This window comes from Ceratotherium simum, chromosome 37 (genome assembly GCF_057802395.1).
Source record: "Ceratotherium simum simum isolate JZ-2026a chromosome 37, ASM5780239v1, whole genome shotgun sequence".
NCBI classification, from domain to species: Eukaryota; Metazoa; Chordata; class Mammalia; order Perissodactyla; family Rhinocerotidae; genus Ceratotherium; species Ceratotherium simum.
In genome coordinates this window covers 28323705-28349907 of record NC_141936.1, presented here as the reverse complement: position 1 = coordinate 28349907, position 26203 = coordinate 28323705, and the positions used below count along the sequence as shown (strand labels likewise).

Here is a 26203-nt window from a genome sequence, read left to right as displayed (position 1 = left end):
ATCTTCCTCACACAAAAAGAAAAAAAAGAAGTAAACCATTACATTCATGTTGATTTCATGTTTGAAAAGGGTGCCAAGAAAATTCGGTGGGGGAAGAATAGTCTCTGCAGTGAATGGTGCTGGGACAACTAGATATCTGTATGCAAAAGAATGTTAAGTAGGTAAGCCTTGAGCTGAGAAGTCTTGTTGTGTTAGAATTACAACACTGAGAGGAGCACCCCAATTTTGTCTCCCTCGTCAGATGAGGAGCACACCACTGAACACACTCCAAACCACCATGTGCCTCAGCCCCCACAGGCCGTGTTCCCAGCATGCATCTGTGCAGCCGTGCTCCCCATCGTTCATCTGATGGAGGATGGTGAGGTGCGGGAAGATGGAGTAGCAGGTACAGATTTTACTAGTAAAACCACCAATAACTCTAATAAAATACTTAAGCTGTTCCTCTGATGGAGGACATAGAGTGCTCTTGAAGACATCAACTAATGGCAACGTGTTGAGGTGTTTTATGCACATATTATAATTACAGATTTGTAGTGCACTGTACTAACACTATCACTTTTTCCACCTCGTCCTCCCATCACCTTTATGACCAAGAAATTGCATTTAAAATAAATAGTTGGGTCCAGGAGCATTGTTTGTGACCAGAGAACAGTGTAACACTTATTTGGCCACATGGAAATCAAATAGTGATTTTGGCTAGAAATCTTAGCTATTAGCTTGACACCTTGAATGCCGTCTTTGCCACTTGATTACCTTTCCAGAGGTGCTACCTACAGAGAATGGTCACAAAATGAAATGAAAAACTAGGGGTAAAGATGAGTTACGTTTGTGATAGACAACAGGTTAGTATTGTTAATGTTCTTTTAAAACAACTCTTATAACTCAGTAATGATTTTTTAAAACCCCAATGGAAAAACTGGCAAGGATATAAACACAGAATCCAATGGCCAATGACATCTGTAAACAATGCTGATGTTTAATATAACGTTGAATCTTACATTTCAACTAAAAAATTGTAAAGATTATTTTAAATGAAAATACCCATAGTTGGTGGTTACCAGAGGGGAAGGGGGAGGAGGGCAAAAGGAGTGACAGGGCACATGTGCATGGTGACGGTCTTTGGGTGGTGAACATGAAGGAGTCTACATAGAAATTGAAATATAACGATGGACACCTGAAATTTATATAATGTTATAAACCAATGTTATCTCAATAAAAAATAAATTAAAAAATAATTAGCAAGAAAAAAATCTCTAACAGCAATAAAAAATTTTAAATCAAAAAAACAAAGAAAGAAAGAAGGAAAATACCCATAGTTGGTAAAGGTTCAGGGAAAAGAGCATCCTCACACCTTGCTGATGAGAGTATAAAATTTGATACAAGCATTCTGGAACAGAGTTTCATGATATGTGGCAAAAACCTTAAAAATGTGAAAACTCTTTGACACAGATTTTGACTTCTAGTGATTTCCTAAAGCAGTAATGAGGGCTATATAAAGGTTTATATAAGATGCTGTACACTGTACATTATTTGAAATAACAAATATTTGAAGAGTTTAAATGCCAGCAACAGGCAATTAGTTAATCATGGAACCTCCATATGACAGCATTCTGTGAAGATTAGAAATAACATTCAAGAAGCAAAGTAACATAAAAAGTGTTCGATATATTGCTAAGTAAAAAACTGAGTACCAAAGAATATTTCCTATATGATATTATTTAAAAATACGTGTAAATATTTATTTCCTGTGTATGAAAGAACATACTCCAAAATGTTTACTGTTGTTTCTGTGATTGCTAGACCTACCAGTCTTATTCTTCTCTTTGTGTTTTTCTGTAGTTTTCATGTTTTAACCATTGAACTGCCTTACTTCAGCAATTAGAATAAAAATAATGTAATAAAGATAGTTTTGCCACCAGTTGCAGCCTAAGAAAAACCCAGACTTAGTTTAATTATTTATAAAGACACAAGAAAGCTAAAGCTTATGTCTGCATCTCTCTTGTCAATCTTATTTCTTTATGTAGCTTTTGATTTTAATTGGATGGTTAATTTCTTTTTTTTTTTTTAATTTTTTGTTTATTGCAGTAACATTGGTTTATAACATTGTAAAAATTTCAGGTGTACATCATTGTACTTTTATTTCTGCATAGATTATATCATGTTCACCACCAAAATACTAATTACAGCCCATCACCACACACATGTGCCGAATAATCCCTTTCACCCTCCTCCCTCCCCGCTTCCCCTCTGGTAACCACCAATCCAATCTCTGTCTCTATGTGTTTGTTTATTGTTGTTATTATCTACTACTTAATGAAGGAAATCATGCGGTATTTGAGGATGGTTAATTTCTGAACCAAAAAATTGGTATCTTTTCTTTAAAATACAGGCTTAATGATAAATTCATGCTAAATTCTATATTCCTAGTTTAGAAGACTAAACTAATTAAACCACGTAGACTGAAGGTCATCCAGTACTTACTCACCACTCACTTTTACCCACCTACTTTCTTAGCCTGGGCACTTCCCGGTAATCTTAGCCTGCCCACCTTCCCCAAAGAAGTAATACTTTCTTCCACGTTAGGAATAATTATTTATTTCTAAGACACCCTCATCAGAGGCGGGAGCCTAATTATTACTGCCTCAACTACTTTATCTTCTGAAAGAGATACTATTTAAAGCATTCGTGTGAACAGTAAAGATCACCTCTAATTCATATACATTCTAAACCAAAACATATTTCTAAAAACCAAATAATTACTTTAGGAATTTCTCCATACAGCCAACAGTGAAATATGACTTTAATTTAATAAATACTTACCCCTGGTATTATTAGGGTGATTTCCAAAACAAAGATTCACAAATATATTCTTTTTATAAAATTGAGATATAATTGACATATAACATTGTATTAGTTTTAGGTGTACAACATGCTGATTTGATATACTGTATATATTGCAAAATGATTACCACAATGAGTTTAGTGAACATCCATCACCACACATAGTTACAAACTTTTTTCTTATGACGAGAACTTTTAATATCTACTCTCTTAGAAACTTTCAAAAACACAATACAGTATTGTTAACTATAGTCACCATGCTGTATATTACATCCCAGAATTTATTTATCTTATAACTGGAAGTTTGTGCCTTTTGACCCCTTCACTTATTTCCCACCTCTGGCAACCGCCAATCTGTTCTCTTTATCTATGAGTTCGTTTTTGTTTTTTTAGATTCCATGTATAAATGAGGTCATACAGTATTTGTCTGGCTTATATCACTTAGCATAATGCCCTCAAAGCCCATGCATATCGTCGCAAATGACAGGGTTTCCTTTTTTTTAGGCTGAATGATATTCCATTGTATAGTATAGGTGTATTCTTTGCAAAAGTAATGCTAATACCTAAAGACCACCCTATATTTTTCTGTTACCTTTCCTTTATAGGTGAAAATGTTCACAAACAACAACGAAGAAAATAAATATCTACCTTTCAATAGAAAAACAGTTCACAGAACCTTGTTAAGGCAAAAAAGAGAGACTAATTAAAGCTTAGTAAATTGTTTGAATACTTTATCTAATAGGTTTATCTCTATTTTAGACAAATGTTCAATTTCCTTTCTCTTCTAAAGTGAGTGCTGTGGCCCAGCAAGTCTTATGGAATTGTCTAATTGAAGATCCGTCCACAGTCCTTCGACATTTCCTGGAAAAACTGACCATCAGCAATAGACAGGTAGATTCCTCTTTCTTTATAGTGCAGCTATGTCGCTATGTGTGTGAACAGTGTTAAAAGCAAGCAATGGACTTTATAGGGCTGTGCATGCAACGTCATGTCCTCTGATACATAGCCATACTTTTAGTCCATAGCTGTACTTCAGGTAATGATAATGATGAGCAATATTAAACTGTGCTGTTTTCTTTTGAATTTCTCTGTTAACTGATGTCTCCGTGTGTGTATGGTAGACTGCTAGTGATGACCCTAAGATACTGAAAGATTCTCAGTCTTTTAAACAAAGATTAAATTCGGTCTAATATTCTTAGTATTGGGTACATTTATTGAATTCTGATTACTTGGTAGTCTGTGATGAATGCAGGTACGATTATTAGAATATGTTGAAACTCTTCATTAATCAAAATATCTAATTTACCAGACCACCCTGTAAGAAGATTATGCCAAATAGTATTTTTCTGAGCAATGACAAAATACCCGGGTGATTAAAAATTATTTGTTCATTTCTGTGTTATGGTCCTGTCCACTGAAGATTAAGTTTAGTTTCTGAAAGGTAAGGTTAATTCCAGGCATTTCCATTTATCCTCCCTTGGCCTAGTTTTATCTCTTTGGCTCAAAACCTGGGAAGCAGAACTATGAAGTTCAATAAATCTGGTTTGTTAAATGGTTTCTCCACGTAGGTCCTCGCCCATTTCCATCACACCTGGCAGGCATGGCAGATAGAGTTGACTCAAGACACAGCTTTCCTGTGATTTGCCTGTGACCTATAGACACAGTCTAAATTTTCATTTAAAAAAAAAAGAAGTCTGCTGCTCAGTGGTTTCATGTGTTAGCTCCTAGGAGAAGGTGTTACCATTGGTTTACATGCTATTTAACAAGTATCATATATACTATATTAAAATCCTGAACATAATGGAAATCAACATGTAGCAAAGGTAACAGAGATCCCCCTGCTTTTCGAGAAGTTAACTTTATTTCCAGCGGCGTGGCAGCTGAATGGACGTGGAGACTCTGTTCTTCTTGTAGGACGAGTTGATGTACATGCTGCGCAAGCTCCTCCTGAACATCGGCGACTTTCCCGCCCAGACCTCGCACATCCTGTTCAACTACCTGGTGAGTTCCCACCTCTGGCAGGTTGTCACTGTTCATTCGCAAGTAGGAAGCAGCCCGTGAGAAAAAGGGCTTAGGAAATTTGTTTTCAATAAATTCCCATTAATTCTGTGACTGGAGATGAATCATGGTTTGTTTGTATGGGGAAGCCCCTCCTGGCAGAGTCCTCACCGTGTGGTGGGCACTGAGCAAATGTCCCTTTCCTCTCTGTCTTCCTTTGACATTCTACAACGTCCTTCTGTTGGTTCTGAGTTTTGGTTTTCTCTTGAGAAGACTTCTGTGTAATTTTTAGTCATTTATTCCTCTTTTCCTATCTTGCTGTTTAAAATACAAACACATACAGAGGCAAATGTCGCCCTAGATGGAAAGTATTTGTGAGTGTATTTTTCCATGGCAGCTATCTATGCTTTAAACCATCCTGACAGCTTCTTCCTGAACCCTCCAGAATTTACCATTTTTTCCGTATTCTCCTCCTTACACCCTAAATGAATCTGCAGTTTTGGGACTGTTGGCCTGATTAAATTTGAAATTGCACCTTAATCCAGGCAGACAGATGGCCAAGTGAATGTCTACGCTGGGAGAACTTCTCCTGTCTATTTTCGGTCCTCTAGCAGGTGGGGAGATAGAAGGGTTATCCATATGCATCGTAGCAGAATGACAAATTTAACTCACGCTACAACTCTGATGTGCAGAGAAAATTTGTAAGTCTTTTCTCTTGTCTGTGACTAATTTGGTTTTCCTCTTGAGTACCCACCTGCTGGTTGACAAGGGAAAAAATGTAAATGTGTCCAATCCAGTTTTGAGTTCAGACTGATGAAAACATATACATGGTACCTTTGGGTAGTGTTAATCTCTCTTGGCTAAAAATACTTAGTCTCTAGGAATTCTCCTCCTTTGCACTGCTTTCATTTCTAAATGCTGTGTGGAGTTGGGGAGAAAAAGGGCCTTTGTTCAATGTTGCCTCCCTTGTTTGGTGTTTGCTCGGGCTCTTCCCTTCGTGAGACGATGCTCTTTATCTGGCTGGTTGCTGGATGCTGGGCTGGCAGAAGCCGAAGCCCGTGGCTGCTGTAACTCAAGACCTGTCTGCTCCTAGCGGTGCTGGTTGGGAGACTCAACCTCCCCCCAGCTCCTGCTGGTGCTGTACACCCCTCTGAGTTCTGGTCATGAATCTCATAAGGCTCCAGCTTAGGAAATCCCCTAGCTAGAGCATCCTGCCCAGTGACACCAGCCTATGGCAATTCTATCCAAAAAGCTCTCCACCCAAGCTTTCTGCTACTTCTTGGTCTTGTCTACATCACACACAAACCAAAGGTAGATTAGCGAAGACCAATATCAGGGCCTCCCTCAGTTTAAGTGTGTGTCCTGCCAAGTTTATTTTGCATCCAGGTTGGTATCGACAGGCTCTGAGGTGAACTGCTGTCAGAGACCCAAACAGAGACTGGAGGGAAGAGCCCCTTCAGTGGGCCTGCCTGTTCCCCAGGTCACTGGATGGGGGAAATGCTTACCTAGACCAATGTCTCCTCTGTCCTTTAGCCCTGGGACAGGAAGATAGACATTTCATTACCCTTCTGCCATACTCTCCTGTCAACTCCAAGTAAGCCTTAATGGTAGACATAAGTCCTCCCAGCTAGATAATTGATAAGCTAATAGGAAAAAGGGCTGGCAACACTCTGGCCTTGCTGTATAGTCTTGTTTTACATGAATATAAATCCCTATTTTTGCATTTCTGTCTAAACCGTAATCTTTCCCCGAATCCCAAGCACATGGATGCTTTGCGTAGACTAGGGAAGGGATTTTGTGCTCAATATGGTGAAATAATGAAGAGCAGAGTCATTCATGACTCTTATTCTGCATCTCTGTTTTCTAATGACCACTAGAGACGTGTATGGTGGGGATGTTGGGAACACCCACCCATCTCTTCCAGGCTTTGTTAGGGATAATTAAAGCCATTGCTTAACTTGACCCAGTGATCCTCAGCCTGGGGTATGAGCACTCTGGGGGTATGTGAAGACTTTTAAAGGGGTTTGGTGCCCAGATGGTTTTAAAGGAATAAGTCTCCAAATCCTCAGTTTACCATCCCAGATATTGCCAGGCTGCATGGACAGGCATGTGAGACAGAGGCAGAATCTGATGCCCTGTATTGGTTTTAAGGACGTCTCATTTCTGATTGATCAAGATACTGAAACCCGTAGAACTTCCTCCCTTTTCCTGCCTTTTATAGATTTCTACTATTTCGTGAGGTTTGGTCCTCATGAGGGTGTTCAGCCTTCAGAACCACCAAAGCAGATTAGGTTAGTGACAATGATTCTTTCAGTGTAACTGGAAAGTTTTCTAGGATTAACAAATTTTTCAAGAAACATTGGATAAAAGCCATGGGGTTGGGGGTAGGGGGCAGGAACTTTTACATTGTTTCTTTCTGATTTTGTTGTGCATTATTGAATAAAGTGGTTAAAACTTATTTCATCCAATTTGATGAAATACACTTTGCAATTACAGTCGTCCTCCTCTTATTTCAACGTGTGAAAGTTTAACATACTCTACTCCTATTAACAAAAAATAAACTTATGATGAGACATTGGAAATGTCAACTTAAAATTGTAGAGAAAGACACACGGTTTCTCAGAATTATTTTAGAGGACACAAACAATGACATTTAAGTTCACTGACTTAACCAAGCAGAGTGTTTTTAGGTTCAGACTGTTAGACATAATCCAAGCTGCAAATAGCGTTTGGGCAAACATCATTTACAGATTAATTTTGGGGTGGCCTGAGTCCCTGAGCTATCAAGTGACTTGAAGCCTGGAAAAATGATCTTGTGCTTTGCTCTTAAGAAGAACCATTTTAGTGATACACAAAAATGTTCAGAATCTGCTCTGGTCAGTTTTCTAGTTACACCCTCTCCTGTCACTGAAGGTGTTAGAGAAGCATTTGAACAGAGAACACGAAGGCACCGAAGAATATTTAATTGAGAAAAGAAAAGCCAAGGAAGTGGGGACATGAGCTCAGGATTATGTGAACTCTTCCTGTTCTGACTTGCAGGTGGGGTTGATCATGTACTTCGTGCGGACCCCCTGCGAGTGGGGGATGGATGCCATCTCGGCCACGCTGACTTTCCTGTGGGAGGTGGTGGGCTATGTGGAGGGCCTCTTCTTCAAGGATCTGAAGCAGACCATGAAGAAGGAGCAGTGTGAGGTGAAGCTCCTGGTGACCGCTTCCATGCCAGGTAACCCGCTACTGCTTCTGGTTGACAGACTTGTTTTTTTAAGAGTATAAATAACCCTTTTAAAGCCCAAGCATCTCTTTCATTCATGAGAAAATTTTCCGAGTTCTGACCCTGGTGTTGAGTGCTTCAAAGAATTTTTGTTTAATACAATCTGAAGAAATACAATAGGCCCTTTAAAAGTCAGCAATTCCCACATGAAAAGGGAGACATTAGAACTGAGGTCCGCATGAGTCAGTCCTTGAAGGGTTGCCAAGGTTGGAGATTTATTTAAGTCTACCGCAGCAGGCCAGCTGAACTGAGAGCCTTTCTGAATGAAGTTTTGGCACTGCAAGGAGAATAATATTGTTTGCATGGCATGGACCCTAGTCCTTTGTAAACTCAGTGAGAGATGGCTTTATGTAAAATTGGAAAAGGGAAAAGCAGGAAGAAGGAGAATTACAAAGGAACCTGGGTGTGACGTTGACTCAGATACAGCTCCTCTTCCCTTTGGAGAGCTCGTCTTTTTTTAAGATAAAAATTGTCCCCAACCTTTATCCTTGGGCAGCGACTAAGAAGATATGAGATGGTACATGTATTGAAATAAAGAGAAAGACATAAGAACACAGGTTCCAGCAGCAAAGAGGCCTGTGTGAAAATAGCACTGCCACTTAGCCTCTGTATAATTAGTATTAGCTGTGAAAAAGCACCTAAGTTTTCAAGCTTTCTTTACTCGTGTGTAAAATGGGGTTATAATTCCTACTTCACAATCGTGAGGAATAAAAGATTTAGGAATGTAAGTCATCTGCTGTCATATCTGACTCATGGAAAGTGTTCAATAAATGGTACTTGTGTATTGATATGTTCTGTAGATTGTCCAACACAGTGGTCAGTTTTCATTATAGCAAAGAAACTCATATTGTCATTCATTTACTTAAAAACGACTCATTAAAACTCAAGGTATGTCATAATGTTCATAAAGATTTATAATTAATGACTGAAGTAGAATTAGTACTCTCACCAGCCAGACAGAACACAGAAAATGCACGTGTCAGCTACATTCCAGGGACTTGTTTCAGTTTTGCTGATATCTCTGTTTGCATTTTCTCAACCGTTATTGCCTGATCATCTCCTTTAAAGTACAGGAATGTATGACTGGTTGCAATGCTTACGGTTTGAATTCTCACTCTTCCGCTAACTTAATGTGTGTCTTTGACTAAGTTACTTACAAGTTCTCATAAGAATAAGAAGTTTTCTCTGTTTCCTTATTTGTAAGACGAGAGTCATAATACTCATATCACAAGGTTGCTGTGAGACTTAAATATGATTATGCACACAAAACGCATGTAAAAGTACTGGGCACTCCGTAAATGGTGGCTATCGTTACTTGATAGTAAGTAAATGTATTTAACATGTATATTTAACTATAAATAAAGGAGTGCAGTTAGTATAATACACAGCTTACACTAAGCACTCAATAATAGTAATAATGATGATAAAAATAATAAAAAACATCAACTTATTGACCATATTTTAATATTTTGTTCTTTAAATACAAACTCTTATTTTTATTTTTACCTCCTGTAGGTACCAAAACCCTGGTGGTTCACGGACAGAATGAATGCGACATCCCAACCCAGCTGCCAGTCCACGAAGACACGCAGTTTGAAGCCCTGTTGAAGGTAGGGGGTGACTTCTGAGAAATGAGTTTTTTATGTACAACGTCTACGGCCACCGCACTGATCATCCAGTTTAGAATTAAATGGCATTTTCTATCTTCAAACGAATATGTGTGTTTATTTACTTCTTCTAGAATCTGCTCCAGTATTGTGTACATCCTCTGTTTCCTTGCATAATTTTCCCCACATTTACTGAATTGCATTGCCGTGCAGTGAAGTAGGCCAAATCATACGGGTTCTCTCTCAGCTACAGCTGAACACTCTGGTGTGTGTGCACAACTCCTCTTGGGACGCTGCGGCTTCCTGCATAGGAGCTTCCTGGCGTCGCGTATGGTGGTTCTGCGGTGCCTGGGTTTGCATACTGAGAACACCAGGGTAGACTCTGTCCATAAGCTGATGGTCTGTGCCAGAGATCCTCTCTGTGGCATCTAGTTAATGATATACAGTCTTGACTTGCCACTGACAGATATTATTGGAGAAGCAGAGAATGTATACCTTAGAATAAATCAGTTGAGTCAAGAAAGTATGTTTTATGGTTATGACAGTTATTCCCCTTAAAGAAATGCAATCTGTAGCTACACATGCCTGTAAGGTTTTTAAGGTAAAGTAATAAGTAAACTAGTACACCGATTCCCCAATTATCTGGGGTCCAAACTCTGGTAATCTGACTTCCTGGACACAGCTCTGGGCCCAGACATAACTAGAAAGCCCTCTGAAAAATTCAGCTTTACCAAACTTGTGTCTTTTATTTCAGTAGAAAGGGTCATTAAGCCTCCTTCAGGCCTCACCCTGACATCTCCAGAGAATTTCTAAGGCCCAGTGAAGCAAACTTCAACAACCACTCCATTTTCCTACTCATGTCGAATGGGAGGGTAGCATGAGGGCAGACAGACTGAGTTCACACCCTGCTCCACCACCACCCGTGTGACCCAAACCAGACGGCGGGGCCTCCCTGTCTCAGTTTTGTCAGCAGTCCTGGGATGCTAGCACAGGTTAAATTATCTACTGGGAAGCACTGAACTTGGAATATAGGATATAAGTGCTCAATGCATTGTGGTTTGTATTCCTCTTAATGTTGTTGCTGAACATGCTTTCTTCCCGATACTGAGACCAGGAGATGCCACGGTGCCCCCACAGTTCATCCCTCAGTCAGAATTGTAATTGTACATCTTTTAGCAGCGTGAGAGCAGGAGGTTTGTAGTATTTTACCAGTCTTTATTGTATCATTCTTTGGAAAGCTGTGTATCCAAATCCAGTGTGTATCCATCTACGTATATATATACACACACACATATGTACTATATAATAAGTGTATAAGATATATGTATATAAAATTCTAGTAAGAAGTTACCTTGCCTTTATGATATTTGTATCTTTCAGCTTACTGCCTGGCACACATCATGTTAAACAGTTATTAAAATTTGTTGCATTGTTCTAGGAGTGTCTGGAGTTCTTTAATATCCCAGAATCCCAGTCAACACACTACTTTCTCATGGATAAACGATGGAACCTTATCCACTACAACAAGGTGGGACTGGGCAGTGGTGACGCTCTTGCTGTCATGTTGGGAGCCCGTCATGCCTTTGCTGACGGCAGCCCCCCTCGGGGCGGCCGCATTGTTCAGAGGTTGGGAGTGTGGCCACCTCACTGTCTATGTGGCCGGCAGTGGTAATGGTGCTACTGCAGGGTTGTTGCAATAACTAAAGGAGATGAGCCAAGCAAAGCACATAGTTGCTCATTATTATTACATCTAAATGAAAAACTAAGTTGCCCCTGTGATAACTACATGTGTTTATTAGGGATTTTAATGTTGTTCTTGTTTCCCTTTCTATTACATTGAGTATGACTGGGGTGACCTGATCTAGTGGGCAGAAGGGCAGCTCATGAAGATCACTGACAGTGCTTTACAGTGACTTCTTCTCCAGAATGTCCTTCAGTAAACTGCTGTTGGCCCCTTCGCTCCTGACACAGCACCCTGCTGTGTGGAGAGGGTACTCAGCCTGGGTGGTTTGAAGCTTTCCTGAGGGGGGGGTTACCTTCCCTGGGCTTTTATAGAATTGGGGAGCAAAGTGTGATAAAACCAGTAGAATATATAACTTTTGGTTGTCTGACCTTTGGGTAAGAGGAGAGGAGAGTAAAAGTGTGATCCTTCGACCCCCATCTGTCTTTGTGTGACCCCTCACAGACCTACGTCCGGGACATTTATCCTTTCCGGAGGTCGGTGTCTCCACAGCTGAACCTGGTCCACATGCGTCCAGAGAAGGGACAGGAACTCATTCAGAAGCAGGTGCCCGACCACCCCGTCTTATTCTGTGGTTTTGTCCTGTTGTGGGGACAGATGATCTGTGTGTGAATGTGTCTGTCACCAGCCTTGAGATTCTGTGATGCTGTTGTGATCTTCTCCAGAGAGAGTGGACGGATAGGCCCTTTGTCAAGAGATAGTTCCCCCAAATAGTGTGTTAACTATGTTTTATAAATTGGATCATATTGTAAAGGTATTAAGGAACACTCATTTGAAGTAGTGCTAGGACAAATCATTGGGTTTAAACAATAGAAATCTTCTTATTTACCTACTGGTTTCTAAGTACAGATTTTCATTTCACATTTTTATAAAACATGGTTGGAAGTACACATAATGTAGCTGTTAGAGCATCGACCCAGAGGTTTACACCAGCTGGAAAACAAATAAATAAAGGGATCAGTGTGGTATGCCTGACAAAAGCACTGAACTGAGGAGGCCAGTCCCAGCTCTGCCGCTGACCGGTGATCTGACCTTGGGCGGCGTCTTATGAACTTCTCTTAAGACAGGAGGAGACATAATCATGCAGTCGTACTTAGATTTAAAATTAAAGAGCAGAATAACGTTCACATGTCTGATTGCAAACCAGACTTTGAGCTTAAGGAAATTCACGATTTTGCATGCAAAGTATAGCTACAATACACAATTCTCATAGTGATACAACTTTAATATGGTCTATGTGTTACCTTCATTTATTTTTTTAAAAATGTCTAAACGAGAATTTCAGGATACTTTATCGTTTCAATTTTTCTGCACACATCAAGGATGCTAATTTGGCATCAAAGTATTTGAAAATACCTTCGTGAGTTGAATGAGAATGGCATAGAATTAGACCACTTAGGTAATTAAGAGTATAGTTAGCATTAACTCACAAAATTGCATTTAACAGAAAGAAAATAGGGAATGTGTTACGAAGTGTGAGGTGTTGGGCAAAACTGTAAGACCTTAAATATAAATCATTTCTAAAAAAATTCCCCCTAAGTTATCCCAGCCTCTGATTTTGGCAGCAAAATAATTAAAACCATCATCAATGATAGCACTTCACTAGTGTGCTTTTTAAATCATGTTTATGAATGTGTTTTTTAAAAAATAGCATAAAATGGGGCTCTCACTCTGTGCACACTCCAACTTGGAATCTTCAGACTTCTTGGTAAGTTCCTCATGGAGACGATAATAGGCAGACATGTGGTTCTGGCTCTGCAGTTTCTTCAGGAGCTGCTCGCCGCTTATGAACGTCCTAGTCACATCCCTGCCCAGTGAGCATCAACAGAAAAGGAGCTAAGAGAAGGGACCAAGAGCCTCACGTCCATGCCATCTAAACTCGGGGTTAAAGGGGCACCGGTCAAGCTCCCATCAGCTTTTGTCCCAAGATAGGTTTTTCCTGGATCACACTTCAGGCTGTTTTTAGGAGGCAAACCCAGAACGGACAGGAAACAGCTTAAGGCATCAGTGGAAATGGTAGGAGCAGCTGGAAGGGGCTGACGGGCTCCTGTTGGAGAAGGTCTTCCATATTATGACATCCAGACAGAGGGCCCTGTTTAATGTTGGACCATTCTCGACAACGCTCACCTTGTGCTCCTCCAGCCTGCAGACTCCGGGAGAAACACTTCCTCCTGCCGAGCGGACAGAGCAGGAAGTGAGAGCCGATCAAGTGTGGTTTGCTCTTTCTGTGTGGTAGAGAAAGAAACACTTCTCCCTCATTTCACTCCCCCCCATCTTTATCAGCCCAGTTTTCCATTAAAGATTTACTTCCATTTCTTCACTCTTTGTAATTCGGAGTTGCTAATTCGACTCTTCGTCTCTCCTGCTTTGTTTGCTGCTAGGTGTTCACCCGGAAGCTGGAGGAAGTGGGGCGCGTTTTGTTTCTCATCTCCCTCACCCAGAAGATCCCCACGGCCCACAAACAGTCCCACGTCTCCATGCTCCAGGAAGACCTCCTCCGACTGCCCTCGTTCCCCCGAAGTGCTATTGATGCTGAGTTCTCACTCTTCAGTGATCCTCAAGGTATCAAGAAAGCAGCCTTTCCTCTCTTGGGCTTCTTCTCATGCCTTTGTGCTGTGCTCAGCTGGAGAGCATCTTCATGAGCAGACAGTTCTCTAAGCCAGTGATTCTCAGCCCTGAGTGTCCATCAGGATCACCTGGAGGACTTGACGAATCACCCTCCACCCCAAGTTTCTGATTGAGGAGCCCTGGAGTGGGGCCCAGGAACTTGCATTTCTTACAAGTTCCCAGGGGAGGTTGATGCTGCTCTTCCCGGGACCAAACTTGGAGACCACTGCTCTCAGCTGATCGTCAGCTGTGGAAGGAAGGTAGAATGGTGTGGTTAGGGGGGTTCTTGTCTAAGTGAAGAAAGGGTATTTATATGAAGTTCAAGAGGAGGCAAGACTAATCTACAGCGACAGAAATCAGAACAGTGGCTGCCTCTGGGTTGAGGGAATGGATCTCCTGGAAGGGGGCTTGAGGGAGCTTTCCAAGGCGATGAAAATGGTCTATATGCTGATTGGAGTGCTGGTTGCATTGAGTGTGTACTTTTGTCAAAACGTGTCAACTCTATGTTGAAGATCTGTGCATTTTACTCTCTCTAAATCACACCTGAATTGAGAGAGAAAGCGAGACAAAGACAGAGCAACAGAGAGAGACCCACTTTGCAACCTCGGTCTGTTACTCAGTCATTAATTCAGGACGCTTTACTTAAAGGGCAGCCCTCTGCCTCAACATCTTCACCCAGAAGCTCAGAGCAATAGTAGGAAGAGCTGTAGTCTGACCAGGAGTTGAAAGACCAAGAACTAGGCCCAGCCCCGCTATGTTCTTTCTGAAATAGTTTACCTTTTCTCAAAGCCACAGTTTGTTCAGCAGCAACGTGCTGTAAAAGCCTGCCCAGTCCTGCCCACAGAGTTGACTCAAAGAGGTGATGGTGAAAGTCCTTTGAGAACCAGGAAGTGTTATACCCATGCCAGCCAAATTGTGCTGGGAAGCATTTCAGCAGTAGATCTGCCCGTCCTGGAGCTGGAACAAGTGGAAAGCAGCAGTGCCTAGGTGTGGTCACCCTCCCGTGATGACAGGATTGGCGCGGGGCTGATTCTGTCTCTGCTCTTTATTTTCTCACAGCTGGGAAGGAGCTGTTTGGCCTCGACACTCTCCAGAAGAGCCTGTGGATCCAGCTCCTGGAGGAGATGTTCCTGGGCATGCCGAGCGAGTTTCCCTGGGGAGATGAAATCATGCTTTTCCTCAACGTTTTTAACGGGGCTCTGATCCTGCACCCCGAAGACAGTGCCCTGCTCAGGCAGTACGCTGCCACCGTCATCAACAGCGCCGTGCACTTCAACCACCTTTTCTCTCTCAGCGGCTACCAGTGGATTCTGCCCACCATGCTGCAGGTGCTGGGACCGCCTCCCCCCCCCCCACACACACACACTGTGTACTGCTCATCTAGTCAGGAAACAAGACAACAAGATCCGTATGAAACTTTTTAATGACAGAGTTACCTTCTTTCATAACAGCAGAAAGCACCAAATGAAATCCTCCTAGAAATTTCCAGGAGGTCACAATATTCCATTCTATCCTGAATCTCCCGAACTTAGGATACTGTTTTCCGTTCCTTCTAGGCCAGTGGTTCTCGAACTGTGGTCTCTGGACCAGCAGCATTAGCATCACCTGGAAATTTGTTGGAAATTTGCATTCTTGAGCTCTGGGGTCAGTCATCTCTTTCGACAAGACCTCTAGGTGCTTCTGATGCCCTAGAAAGTTTGAGAACCACTGCTCTCTTTATTCAAATGTATGGCGAGTGTGCAGCTGATGTTTCTCTCAAGAGATTCTCTGACCTCTATCTGAATGGAGATTTTCATTGCCGTTAAATTTGATATGATAGGATTGGAGGAGATGAATTTAGCAGGAACAGTTTCTGTTTACTCGCGTCTAATGTGTATCTGACTACATTTAGCGGTACTGAATAAAGTTCAGACAGAGCCTGGGAGCTTATCCTAGTTCTCTGTTTTTATGAAAGTTTTAATAAGAATTATGAAAGTAATACATTTTTGTGCAAAATGGAGTTCACTCAACCTCCTGGGGCAGGAAATTTACTTTTAACACCACCAGGACTTTCTGTTCTATTTTGAAATAGGTGAAATGTTTTCTGTTTTTTGTAACTTTTTTGCTGATTACCAAAAGCAATAAATGCTCATTATAAAATTCAGAAGATTAAAAAAAAAAGTTTAAAGAAAATAAAGATTACCTATAATCGTCCTTCCTAGATAACCATTGTTTACACGTGAAAATCCTAGCACTCTATCCTATGCTTACACACACCTTATTTTCTTAAACAAAAATTGGATTATATCATATATTCAAGTTTGTAACCTGCTTCTTTCATGTGACACTAAGAATATCATGGGCAGTTTTTCATGTAGTTTTCATTTCATTCTAAAGCATCTTTTTAAATAACCACACAGTATTCTATTGTATGCAGGTACCATAATTCACTTAACCAACCACAATTTATGAATAATTTAAGTTGTTTCCAACTTTCCACTCTTATAAGCAGCCTTACAGCAGGTGTTCTTATATATACATCTTGGTACACTTTCCAATTCTTTCCTTGAGATAAAGTCCTAGTCACAAATTCCCTGGGAAAAAGTATATTTAGATTTTTAGGTTTTTTATGTATATTACCACATTTCTCTCAAGAAAGGTCATACCATTTTACACTCCTCCCTACCCATTTATGAAATTAGCCATTTCCCTCCATGCTTCCCACGGCTATGAGTTTTAAAAGCAGACACAACTCGGCTGTGCTGGTAAGGCATCTTCTGAACGTGCGGCATTTTCCACAGGTGTACTCTGACTATGAAAGCAACCCCCAGTTGCGTCAAGCCGTCGAGTTTGCCTGTCAGCAGTTCTACATTCTCCACCGGAAGCCCTTTGTGCTCCAGCTGTGTGCCAGTGTGGCCCCTCTCCTGGAGTTTCCTGTGAGTAAACTCGGCAGGCATAAATGAAGATCAACTGAATGAGAAAAGCAAAGGCTGTCTACACGGAGCTTGCTATATAGCAAGGGAGTCAGCCACTGTGACTTGTGCTTTGGCAGAAACTGGAAGGCAGACAGAGGAGTGAGGAGACTTTACAGTGGAGAAGAAGGACGTCTCCACGGGTGCTGTGATTGGAGGCTGTTGGCATGGGGAAGCTGTAGGCGGGCTAACTCAGAGTGGGGCATCCTCTGCAAACTGGTTAGGGGTGGAAAGTTGGCTTTCTCTGGTTCGTTCTAAGTTGAAAACACAGACAAGGACTAGGGAAGCTGTCGGTTATTAATCAAGTCCCGGCCATTTGGGGGCCAATTGTTACAGAGATGATTGTTTGGTTTCCCCTGGCGCTAGTAGCCTGACTTCCTCCACGCCTGACTTAGAGCAGGCTGCCTTCGTGGGCAAGTGACTATAGGTTGTGGATCCGAGTTCTGTTTTTACATGTGGTCTGGCCATTGCCCGTTGTGTAATCAGTGTCTCTGCCTCTGTCCTCAACCAATGGGATATGGGTACCATAAACCATTTCTCCTTCAACAAGAAAATCACTTCTCTTCAACATTTCCCTTCAACCCTCATCTCAGCTCCTGGGATGTAAATAGACCAGTTCTCCAATTTTTTATACCCAATTAATAAAAGGGACAGAAAATAGGAAATGATAAAAGGCAGAGTTCCTGATTCTCGTTCTTTTCTGTTACTCTCCACCACTTGGCCTGCTTTGTGATTTCTTCAGAGCGTTTACTACCATAACATGCGTCATACGTGTATTTGTTTCACTAATTTCTATCTATGACACTCTGCAATAGAATTTAAGCTCCATGAAAGCAAGACCTTTGTCTTGTTTTTTTGTTTGATTGTTTGTTTTTGTTTTGTTTGTATGTTTTTTGTTTATTCTTTTGTTTTGCTAGAACCTCAGTGCACAGAATAGTGCCTGGCACATAGTAGGAATTTAATAAGGATTTGATGTTTTAGTGAATGAATCATTTTCAACAGATTTGAGATAGCGAGTATCTCCATTTTTGGAGATCTATTAGCAAATGAGACCTGTAAAATTCGCAGAGTTGTAAAGATAAGCCTCTGTTGCCCCAAATGTTTTTGAAGTATTCAAGCAGTTCATTGTGGAAATTTCTTTGGGGGATTCTGAGTCCTACCATCGTGGACCAGAGGAGCCATTGGCATGATCTTTTCTGGCAGTTCACATATTGCTGTATTTTCCTGAGTTTCCACAAATATCTCTTTTATACCAGACTAGCATTTAATAGATACTGTAAAAGTCAGGTGTTCCGCATCAAAATCATACAGCAGCATTGTTGGATGCAAAATTATGTAAGCTGCATACCGGACAGATACTGTAATTGTTATTGGTGGTAGTGTCTATGAGACTTGAATTCCTGATCAAGCAGTATTAGTACTGAGGTGGGAATCAGTAAACTAAAATTGCCTTTCCTTATACAGGATGCTGCCAATAACGGGCCCAGCAAAGGGGTGTCAGCTCAGTGCCTGTTTGACTTACTGCAGTCCCTGGAGGGAGAGACCACTGACATACTGGACATCTTAGAGCTGGTCAAAGCTGAGAAGCCTCTTAAGTCGTTAGGTAAAAGCAAATTTTGCCTTGACATTCTTTTTCTCTGTGTAATCATTTAAAAAAAAAAAAAAAACTCTATATTTAATATTTTTACTAAATCAAAACAACAGAGAGACATGGAACAGTGGTGTAAATTGAGTGACCACATTTTCCTATCTCCTGTTTTTCTTAAATTTCTTATAAATCCTAGAGTAAGGAATTCTCTGCCCTGAAAATTGTATTAAAATTATGCCTGGTCTACCACTGCTCTAGCACTGCAGTTTTCAGAAAATTGGGTTATCCTGGGTAATTCTGAGTGAATAACCCTTCCAGATGGTCTTTTATTATCATGGAATGTGTAGAACTAGAGGTAATTCAAAGATAAAATCTCATGTCTTACTTGAGACATCCAGATGCCTTTCAGTGTCTTCTAATAGGTGAGATTTTTAGAAACCACCAAAAAAAAACTGCTTCTATTTTTCATCTGATTATTCAAAACAGAATTTTCAGTTCCTTTAGATGAGGAAATTAATAGTATTCACAGTTGAGATGTAAAGTCTGACAAAAAAAATGGCTATAAAATATAACTGGAAAGAAAATATTAAGAGTGATCAGTTCTTCTTTATCACTGTCAGAATCCACTCTGATTGTGTTCCCTGACCTCTGTCCTTTCAGATTTCTGCTATGGAAACGAAGACCTGACATTCTCTATAAGTGAGGCCATTAAGCTCTGCGTTACCGTGGTGGCATATGCTCCTGAGTCATTCAGAAGGTAACTGTAGCCCTTTTTCTGTGCCTCGTGATAAGTAAATATTGCAAAAGAAATAAAACTGAATGAATACAAAGGTTATGTTTGCTAATATCAGCCTGTAATATTCTGGCAAATAAGTTTTCAAAAACTAAAATTTAGGAAACTTATTACAGCAGAGGTTCTGGAAAATAGAGTAAATCTTCGCTAATTTGAAATCTCCTAATTTGGAATTTGTATAGCAGCTAAGATGTTTAGTCTTGTTTAGAAAATATTGTCACATGTAATACAAATTCATAGCAAATACAATTTCACAACAGACATTTCAACTGTTTAAGAAAACTCCTTTCAAGGAAGAATAAGAACTCCTGTCACACAAAGAACAAGAATATAAATCTTGTCTGAGTATCTTCCCAATTCCAAGATGCTGGCTCTAGTCTAAACCAGTCACCTCCATTGGTCCACCTCTTCAGATCTGATGATCTGATGTTCTTGGGCTGAGTTGTGACTGACTCAGGTTTGACGTGAAAGGGAATATGTCCAGTGATCTCCTGGTAAAGGGGCCAGAGAACTAGCACCTGTCTATTCACACCAGTCCAGTTCCAACCTAATAATCAAGCCTATCCTGTAACATCTGTGGATCAGGTGATTTATGGAGCACTGGGTAGAAAAATAAAACTGATCTAAAAGTAAAATATAGTAACCTAGTTGGGAGGTAAAGATTGCATGGGGCTTGCAGATTTACACATTATGTCAAATTCTTAATTCTCACTGTCTGATCCCCATCTCCTTATCATCAACTTCTCATGCTCTCATATTCTTCCTCAAACCTACTTTTGATTTTCAGTGAGTGTAGAAGAATGTTGACTCGACTATTACAGCTATAATATTTTAACCCAGTGGACATTTTGACTCCAAGGATATTTTGACTTGGACTTTATAAATACAAACATCTTAATTCTAATTATACCTATAGTGATACATTTTCATTAAGGGATTATTTTCTAAAACTGATTTCCTTATGCCAGTTTAATTCCTTGATTGGTCATTTTATGTTGCAAATAAGCCACTTTCAACTTTTCACTTTTCATTTTTATTTTATCAAAGTTATTTTCACTGAGATTTTCTTTCCATGTAAAATTTATAATAAAGATTTTAATTCATTGATTAGGTTTTTTGGGAGGACTTATTTTATTTTGATCTATATCAACCTTTGCCAATTTGAGTTTCTACCATTTTGAGCTTTTGTGTTTCAGGTTTTCATCATTATTCCTGCCAATTTTCCCAAGTCAGATTTCAATGTTGCCCATAAGATGCAGTTCCTCCTGTTACTTCAATTTATTCCAATAACAGATTTTACTGAGTGGTGTTTTAACCATTGTCACTTTTACTTTATCCTGGAAATTCTTTCAGGATACTTATTATAAATTGGATAAAATACTGGGAATTTGTATTTTTTTAAGTAATCTGTGAAAAAATTATAAGCAACTGACAATCTTTCAGATAGTCCCAGACTGCCTTATTATTCATGATTAGTCTTATATCGTAATACCATTATTTAATAGCCTTCCATCAGTTTGCATATTATGTACAGTCATGTGCTGTGTAACAACATTTTAGTCAACAACGGACTGCATATACAACGGTGGTCCTATAAGATTAGTACCATAGAAAGTAGGTGTGTAGTAGGCTGTACCATCTAGATTTGTGTAAGTACACTCTATGATGTTCACACAATGACAAAATCATCTAGCAATGCATCTCTTAGAACGTATCCCCATTGTTAAGTGACACATGACTATCCTATCTCCCCACACCACTGGGAATTAGAGAGCAAATGGTAGGGTCAGAACATCCTGCTCATGTACAGGGTGACCTCTGCCCATCTCCACGTCACATTTCCCAATCTTCCACTACAAATAATCTCTCCTGCCTCTGGTGCTATAGCAATTTATTTCTGTAGATTTTCCTCGTAAATGTGTTGCTCAATTGTCTTGAGGTGCAGTGGCAGGTCGCCTCACCCCATCGTGCCGTCTACCACCATCTTTCTACCAGCACATAAGGAACCACCTGAAGAAAATGCACAGATTTTATTCTTGCCACAACCTCTGGTGTAAATCCCCGCTCCTTCCCTGAGCAGAATGTTACAGCCATCTTGAGGAGCGCATTTATTCTTTCTCAGAAACTCCTGAAGTAGTGTCAGTCCTCAGAGTTGAGGTCTCTGAGAGGACCCAGTGAAGAATCCTCTCTTTCTTGCCCATGTTTTAAACAAATGAAGGAAGACAAGGAGTAAGGCAAAAGGGAGGTTGAAATATCACCTTTATTACTGATAAAGACTAAGTGAGAAGATCAAGCTTGAAACAGGCCTGCCCTGAAAACTCACAGTTTGGAGGAGATTAAGTCCTGCTCTGTAGGCAGGCTCTTCCAGGAAGAAGGAGAGAGCTGAGCTGATTTTGCCCAGTATATCTTTATCAATTTGTCCCTCAGATGAGACTTACCCTGAGGAAAAATTTTCCCCGATTTTTCCCTCTCCCCCAGAACAGAGTGAGTAAAAGGGCAAAGTGGGTCCAGGATTCGTATTAATTGAGCTCTTTCTGTTGCAGGGAAACATGAGCGTTGAGTGAGAAATGTTCTCCCCTGACACTCCCAGCTTTTTTTGTGTTAAACAATGGGGATTAAACATTATGCCTGTGGTCAACCAGGAGTGTGGCTGTGGCCCTTAGTCCATCATGATGGTCCTCATCCCACTTCCCTTGGGCTCCTCCTACAATATCACAGCTCCAAGAAAGGCTTGAGAGTGGATCAAAACTCTCCATTGGGTTAACTCCAAGACTGCTCTATTCCTGAGTGTAAAAATACTCCCAATTCCATATTCCATTCCAGCTACGTTGTTAGTAGGGTGTATCAGAGACTCTGCAGTGAGATTAAGTGATAACATTAGGACACTGTAATAATAAATGCATAAAGATTCTCTAATATTCAAATGCCAACGACATAGAAAACTCCCAAATTTAGCTAAAAAATCCTCTCATTATCAAATTCCTGGTGAGGCATGAAATCCTCTTTCAAGTTAAAATCTAAACACATTGAAATCAAAAGAAATTAGAGTTTACAACCAAATTCTCTTGTCATTGTGAGTTAAAGGCCAAAGTCCAATATTATTAAGTTAAATTAAAATTTTAAGAGACTATCCTCCTTAATACTCTGTTCTGCCCTGTTTAAGCCAGAGGTGTCCTTCATTCCTGGATAGAGTCAGGGATATTTCTCATGGGAATAAGTTCAATTCTTACGAGACTTCAACATTTGTAACACCAACTTTCTGTTGTGTTTAAATTCTTGTTAAACAAGGTATTTTATTGAAGTATAACATTCATGCAAAATAGTTTTAAAAAATCATAATTTTATAGTTTCATGAATGTGCATAAAGTAAACACACCTGTGTAACTACCACTCAAATTGAAAAATCAGGTAGAGGAACCACTACACTGATTTCCAGCATCACAAATCAGCTTTGCTTGTTTCTGAGCTCTATTTAAGTGAAATAATATAGTAGGTACTTTTTAATGTCTGACTTGTGTTATTCAATATTATTTCACAAGATTCACCATATAATTATGCATAACAGTAGTTTGTTCTTCTTCATTCACCTATAATAGTCCAATGTAAACTATGCCACAATTTGTGTGTTTCTTCTCTTGTTGACAGACATTTGTGTAGTGTCGAGTTTGAAGCTATTACAGATAATGCTGCAATGAACAGTTTTGTATATGTCTTTGTGTGCACGTGTGTGCATCTCAGTGGGTGGAAATGCTATGCCAGGTCATGAAGTATGTCTGTGTTTTGCTTTAGTAGATACTACCAAAAAGTTTTCCAAAGTGGTTGTTCAGTTTTCACTCCCACCAGCAGTGTAGAAGTGTTTCAGTACTCTGCAGCCTCATCAACACTTTGTATTGTCAGTCTTTTTAATTCTAGCTGTTTTGTTTGTTTATGGTGATATCTCATGTGGTTTTAATCTCATGTGGTTTTAATTTTTCTTTCCCTCTTGCAAGTTAAAAGGTTTGGAAGCCTGTCAAATGTTTATTGGAATTTGGATATCTACTTTTGCAAAGTGCCTATTGAAGTATTCTACCCATTTTTAGATGAGATTTCTGTATTTTTTTATTTGATATGTAGAATTTGTTTAAAGAGTCTGATATAAGTACCTTTTAGCTTATGTGGAAAGGTGTGCTGGTAAACATTTAACAACCAGCTCTCTGGGGGAAAAGAGTCTCTGCTACGTAGCATTGTCATTTTGCCAGGTGTAGCAATTACTGATACAAGATACCAGAAAGACATCACTGAACACGGAGTTGGAAGGAGATGCATACCGTAGGCTTTCTTGACCCACTGTGTAGCCACTCCAGCATGCCCCTAGTTATATGTATTTCAAATAACATCTTTTACTCTGTGACTTCTGATTTTACTCACCTAAGTTGTCTTCATTTTAATGTAGTCCCACATATCACTCTTTTCTTTACTGTTGAGTGCTTTCTATGTCCTCTTAAGAAATCTTGGCTAACCCAAGGTTATGAATATATCCCCCTATATTATCTGCTAGGTGCCTTTTTGTTTTTACCTTCACATTTAGATTAACATTCCACCTGGAATTCGTTTATGGTGTGGTGTAAAGTAAGGGTCACCGTTTATTTTTCCCATATAGATATCTAATAGACAATAGACCCAGCACCATTTATGGAAAAGACTAGCCTTTCCCCATTGCATTGCAGTGTCGTCTTGTTATAAATCAAGTATTTGTGGATTTGTTTCAGACTCTTTATTCTGTTCCACATGTCTATTTGTCTATCCTTGCACCCATATTATACTACCTAATTATTATAGCTTTATAATAAGTCTGATGTCTGGTAGTATAAGTACAGCAACTGTCTTTTATAATTATGAGATTTCCATCTTTGAACTATAGAAGTGCCTTTTGCCTTGAAGTTTATCTTGTCTGCTGTGAGTAGTCACACCAGCATTCTTCTGGAGTTTCCTCTTACTTTGACTTCAACATTTCCATATACTTACATTTAACATGTGTCTCTTATTAGCAAAATAGTGTTGAGATTTTTTTCACTATTCACTCCAGTAAGCAGGCATTTTCAGGCCTGCATAACAATGGCTGTTTCCACAGACTCTTGCTGTAAAATTGCTTAAGCTCTAAGAAGCCAGTTTCTTGAGGAAGGGTTTTATCTTGTCTCGACTCTCTTTCACCTGGAAGATCACTCAGCATATTCCTGAGTGGAGGCTCTGTATCCACAGAGCTTGTTTCTAGATGGACCGCACAGTATCATTCTGTTACTGTCTCAACTGTTCATATATGTGCTGATTCCCCCCGAGGAGGTCGTATGCTTCCTAAAGCAGGATTTCATCACCTTCTACTGAGTGCTCAATTAATTAATTGATTAATGTTGGTCAATATTTCCAGCAGATTTAATGACTCTTGACTTGGGTGAGGTGGGAAGGGGGTGCAGAGTCCCTCACCTCTCTAGAGGCTTTTCATTTCTCCGTGCTCCTAAATATGATGTAACCAACAGAAGTAGTATGGAGAACGTGACTTGGTCTTCTTCCTGTTGATTCAAGTCTTCAGATGCTGATGGTCCTGGAAGCTTTAGTCCCGTGTTACCTACAAAAGCTGAAGAGGCAGACGTCACAGGTGGAAACGGTGCCTGCAGCCCGGGAGGAGATCGCTGCCATGGCTGCTCTCGCGACCTCCCTACAGGCCCTGTTATACAGCGTGGAGGTCCTCACCAGGTAAGGTTCTGCTGGGGGCGGCAGAAATATCCACAGCCTCAAACCATGTGTATCTACCAAAAAGATGAAGGAAAAACGTGGTGGCTAAAAGTCTCTAAACCTCAGTCTTTATGTACAGACATTTGCCCAGACTCAGCCCTTTGCGGCTTAAACTGCAAACTTCCCTAAATTGTTTGGATGAATAGTGCTAAGTACTCTTAATAGTAATAATAATTACTATTATTATTCTACCGTGATTGCTAAACACACATTTGCATGTAGCTTGCTGAGCTTCTGTGGCAGTTTTAACCCCGTGGGTAAATAAATCTTTTGTAAAAGGGCCAATTTAGTGAAGTGAAAATGTGACCCTCATTTTTACTAGCTCTTATATTATTTTATGAGACGTGAAATGTCTGCAATTCCCAGTGAGCCTTCTTTTATTATTTTACTGTTTGTAAAGAGTTGTTTTTTTACTGTAATTTCAGAAACTACATAACAAACATAAACTGCAGAATTTTATTCTAATGCTAGAATTAGCAATTCTCTGTGGGACAAGACTCAGTAGTGCTGAGAGACGGGTGAGAGACTTGGGAATGGAAAGGTAAATGGACACCAGAGTTCAGGCCTGAACAAAGTGGCAAGAAGTTAGTCTTGTCACAAGATTCTTGGGTGCAGAAGCAGAAGGAATGGAGCTGCCATATGCCAGGGAAGGATGGGGGACGGGGTGCACAAAAGATAGAGTGAGAGGAGAGGGGAAGGCAGGTGCAGGAAACTATGCAAATGGCTGGCTTTCCTTCTCCTTTCCCATCTAAAGTTAGCTGGAAGGAGATATTCGTCCCCAGGGTGGAGGCGGGGAAGCCTTCCTCCTGGGTTGATATCTTTGCGTCTCCATCCCATTTGGCCACATCTTCAGCTTAAATTTTTGTCTCTGATTTTCCCGCACCCAAAGTCCCCAGCTTCACCAGCCCCATCTTGCTCTGTTGATGAGGGGTCTAGCTGAAATCCCTCAGTCCAGGAGGACTTTTTCAGCAGGCACCAGCAAGTGAGAGAGGGAGTGAGGTCGTTATTCATTAAGTCAATATGTGTTTAGTTTCTAA

The 26203-nt window shown here is 40.2% G+C and overlaps 1 protein-coding gene across 2 annotated transcripts in view; it reads left to right on the top strand.

The window, feature by feature from the left end:
* The window catches only part of UNC80 (unc-80 subunit of NALCN channel complex), a 198746-nt gene that overhangs the window by 136588 nt on the left and 35955 nt on the right, over nt 1-26203 (top strand). For both annotated transcript variants that reach the window (XM_087424900.1, XM_087424899.1), the window contains 13 exons: nt 242-385; nt 3632-3732; nt 4756-4842; nt 7879-8062; nt 9626-9720; nt 11156-11245; nt 11903-12004; nt 13840-14020; nt 15125-15393; nt 16846-16980; nt 18481-18619; nt 19265-19361; nt 24957-25127. In XM_087424900.1, the coding sequence (XP_087281026.1) occupies nt 242-385; nt 3632-3732; nt 4756-4842; nt 7879-8062; nt 9626-9720; nt 11156-11245; nt 11903-12004; nt 13840-14020; nt 15125-15393; nt 16846-16980; nt 18481-18619; nt 19265-19361; nt 24957-25127 (1795 nt within the window). The remainder of the gene's footprint in view (nt 1-241; nt 386-3631; nt 3733-4755; nt 4843-7878; nt 8063-9625; nt 9721-11155; nt 11246-11902; nt 12005-13839; nt 14021-15124; nt 15394-16845; nt 16981-18480; nt 18620-19264; nt 19362-24956; nt 25128-26203) is intronic.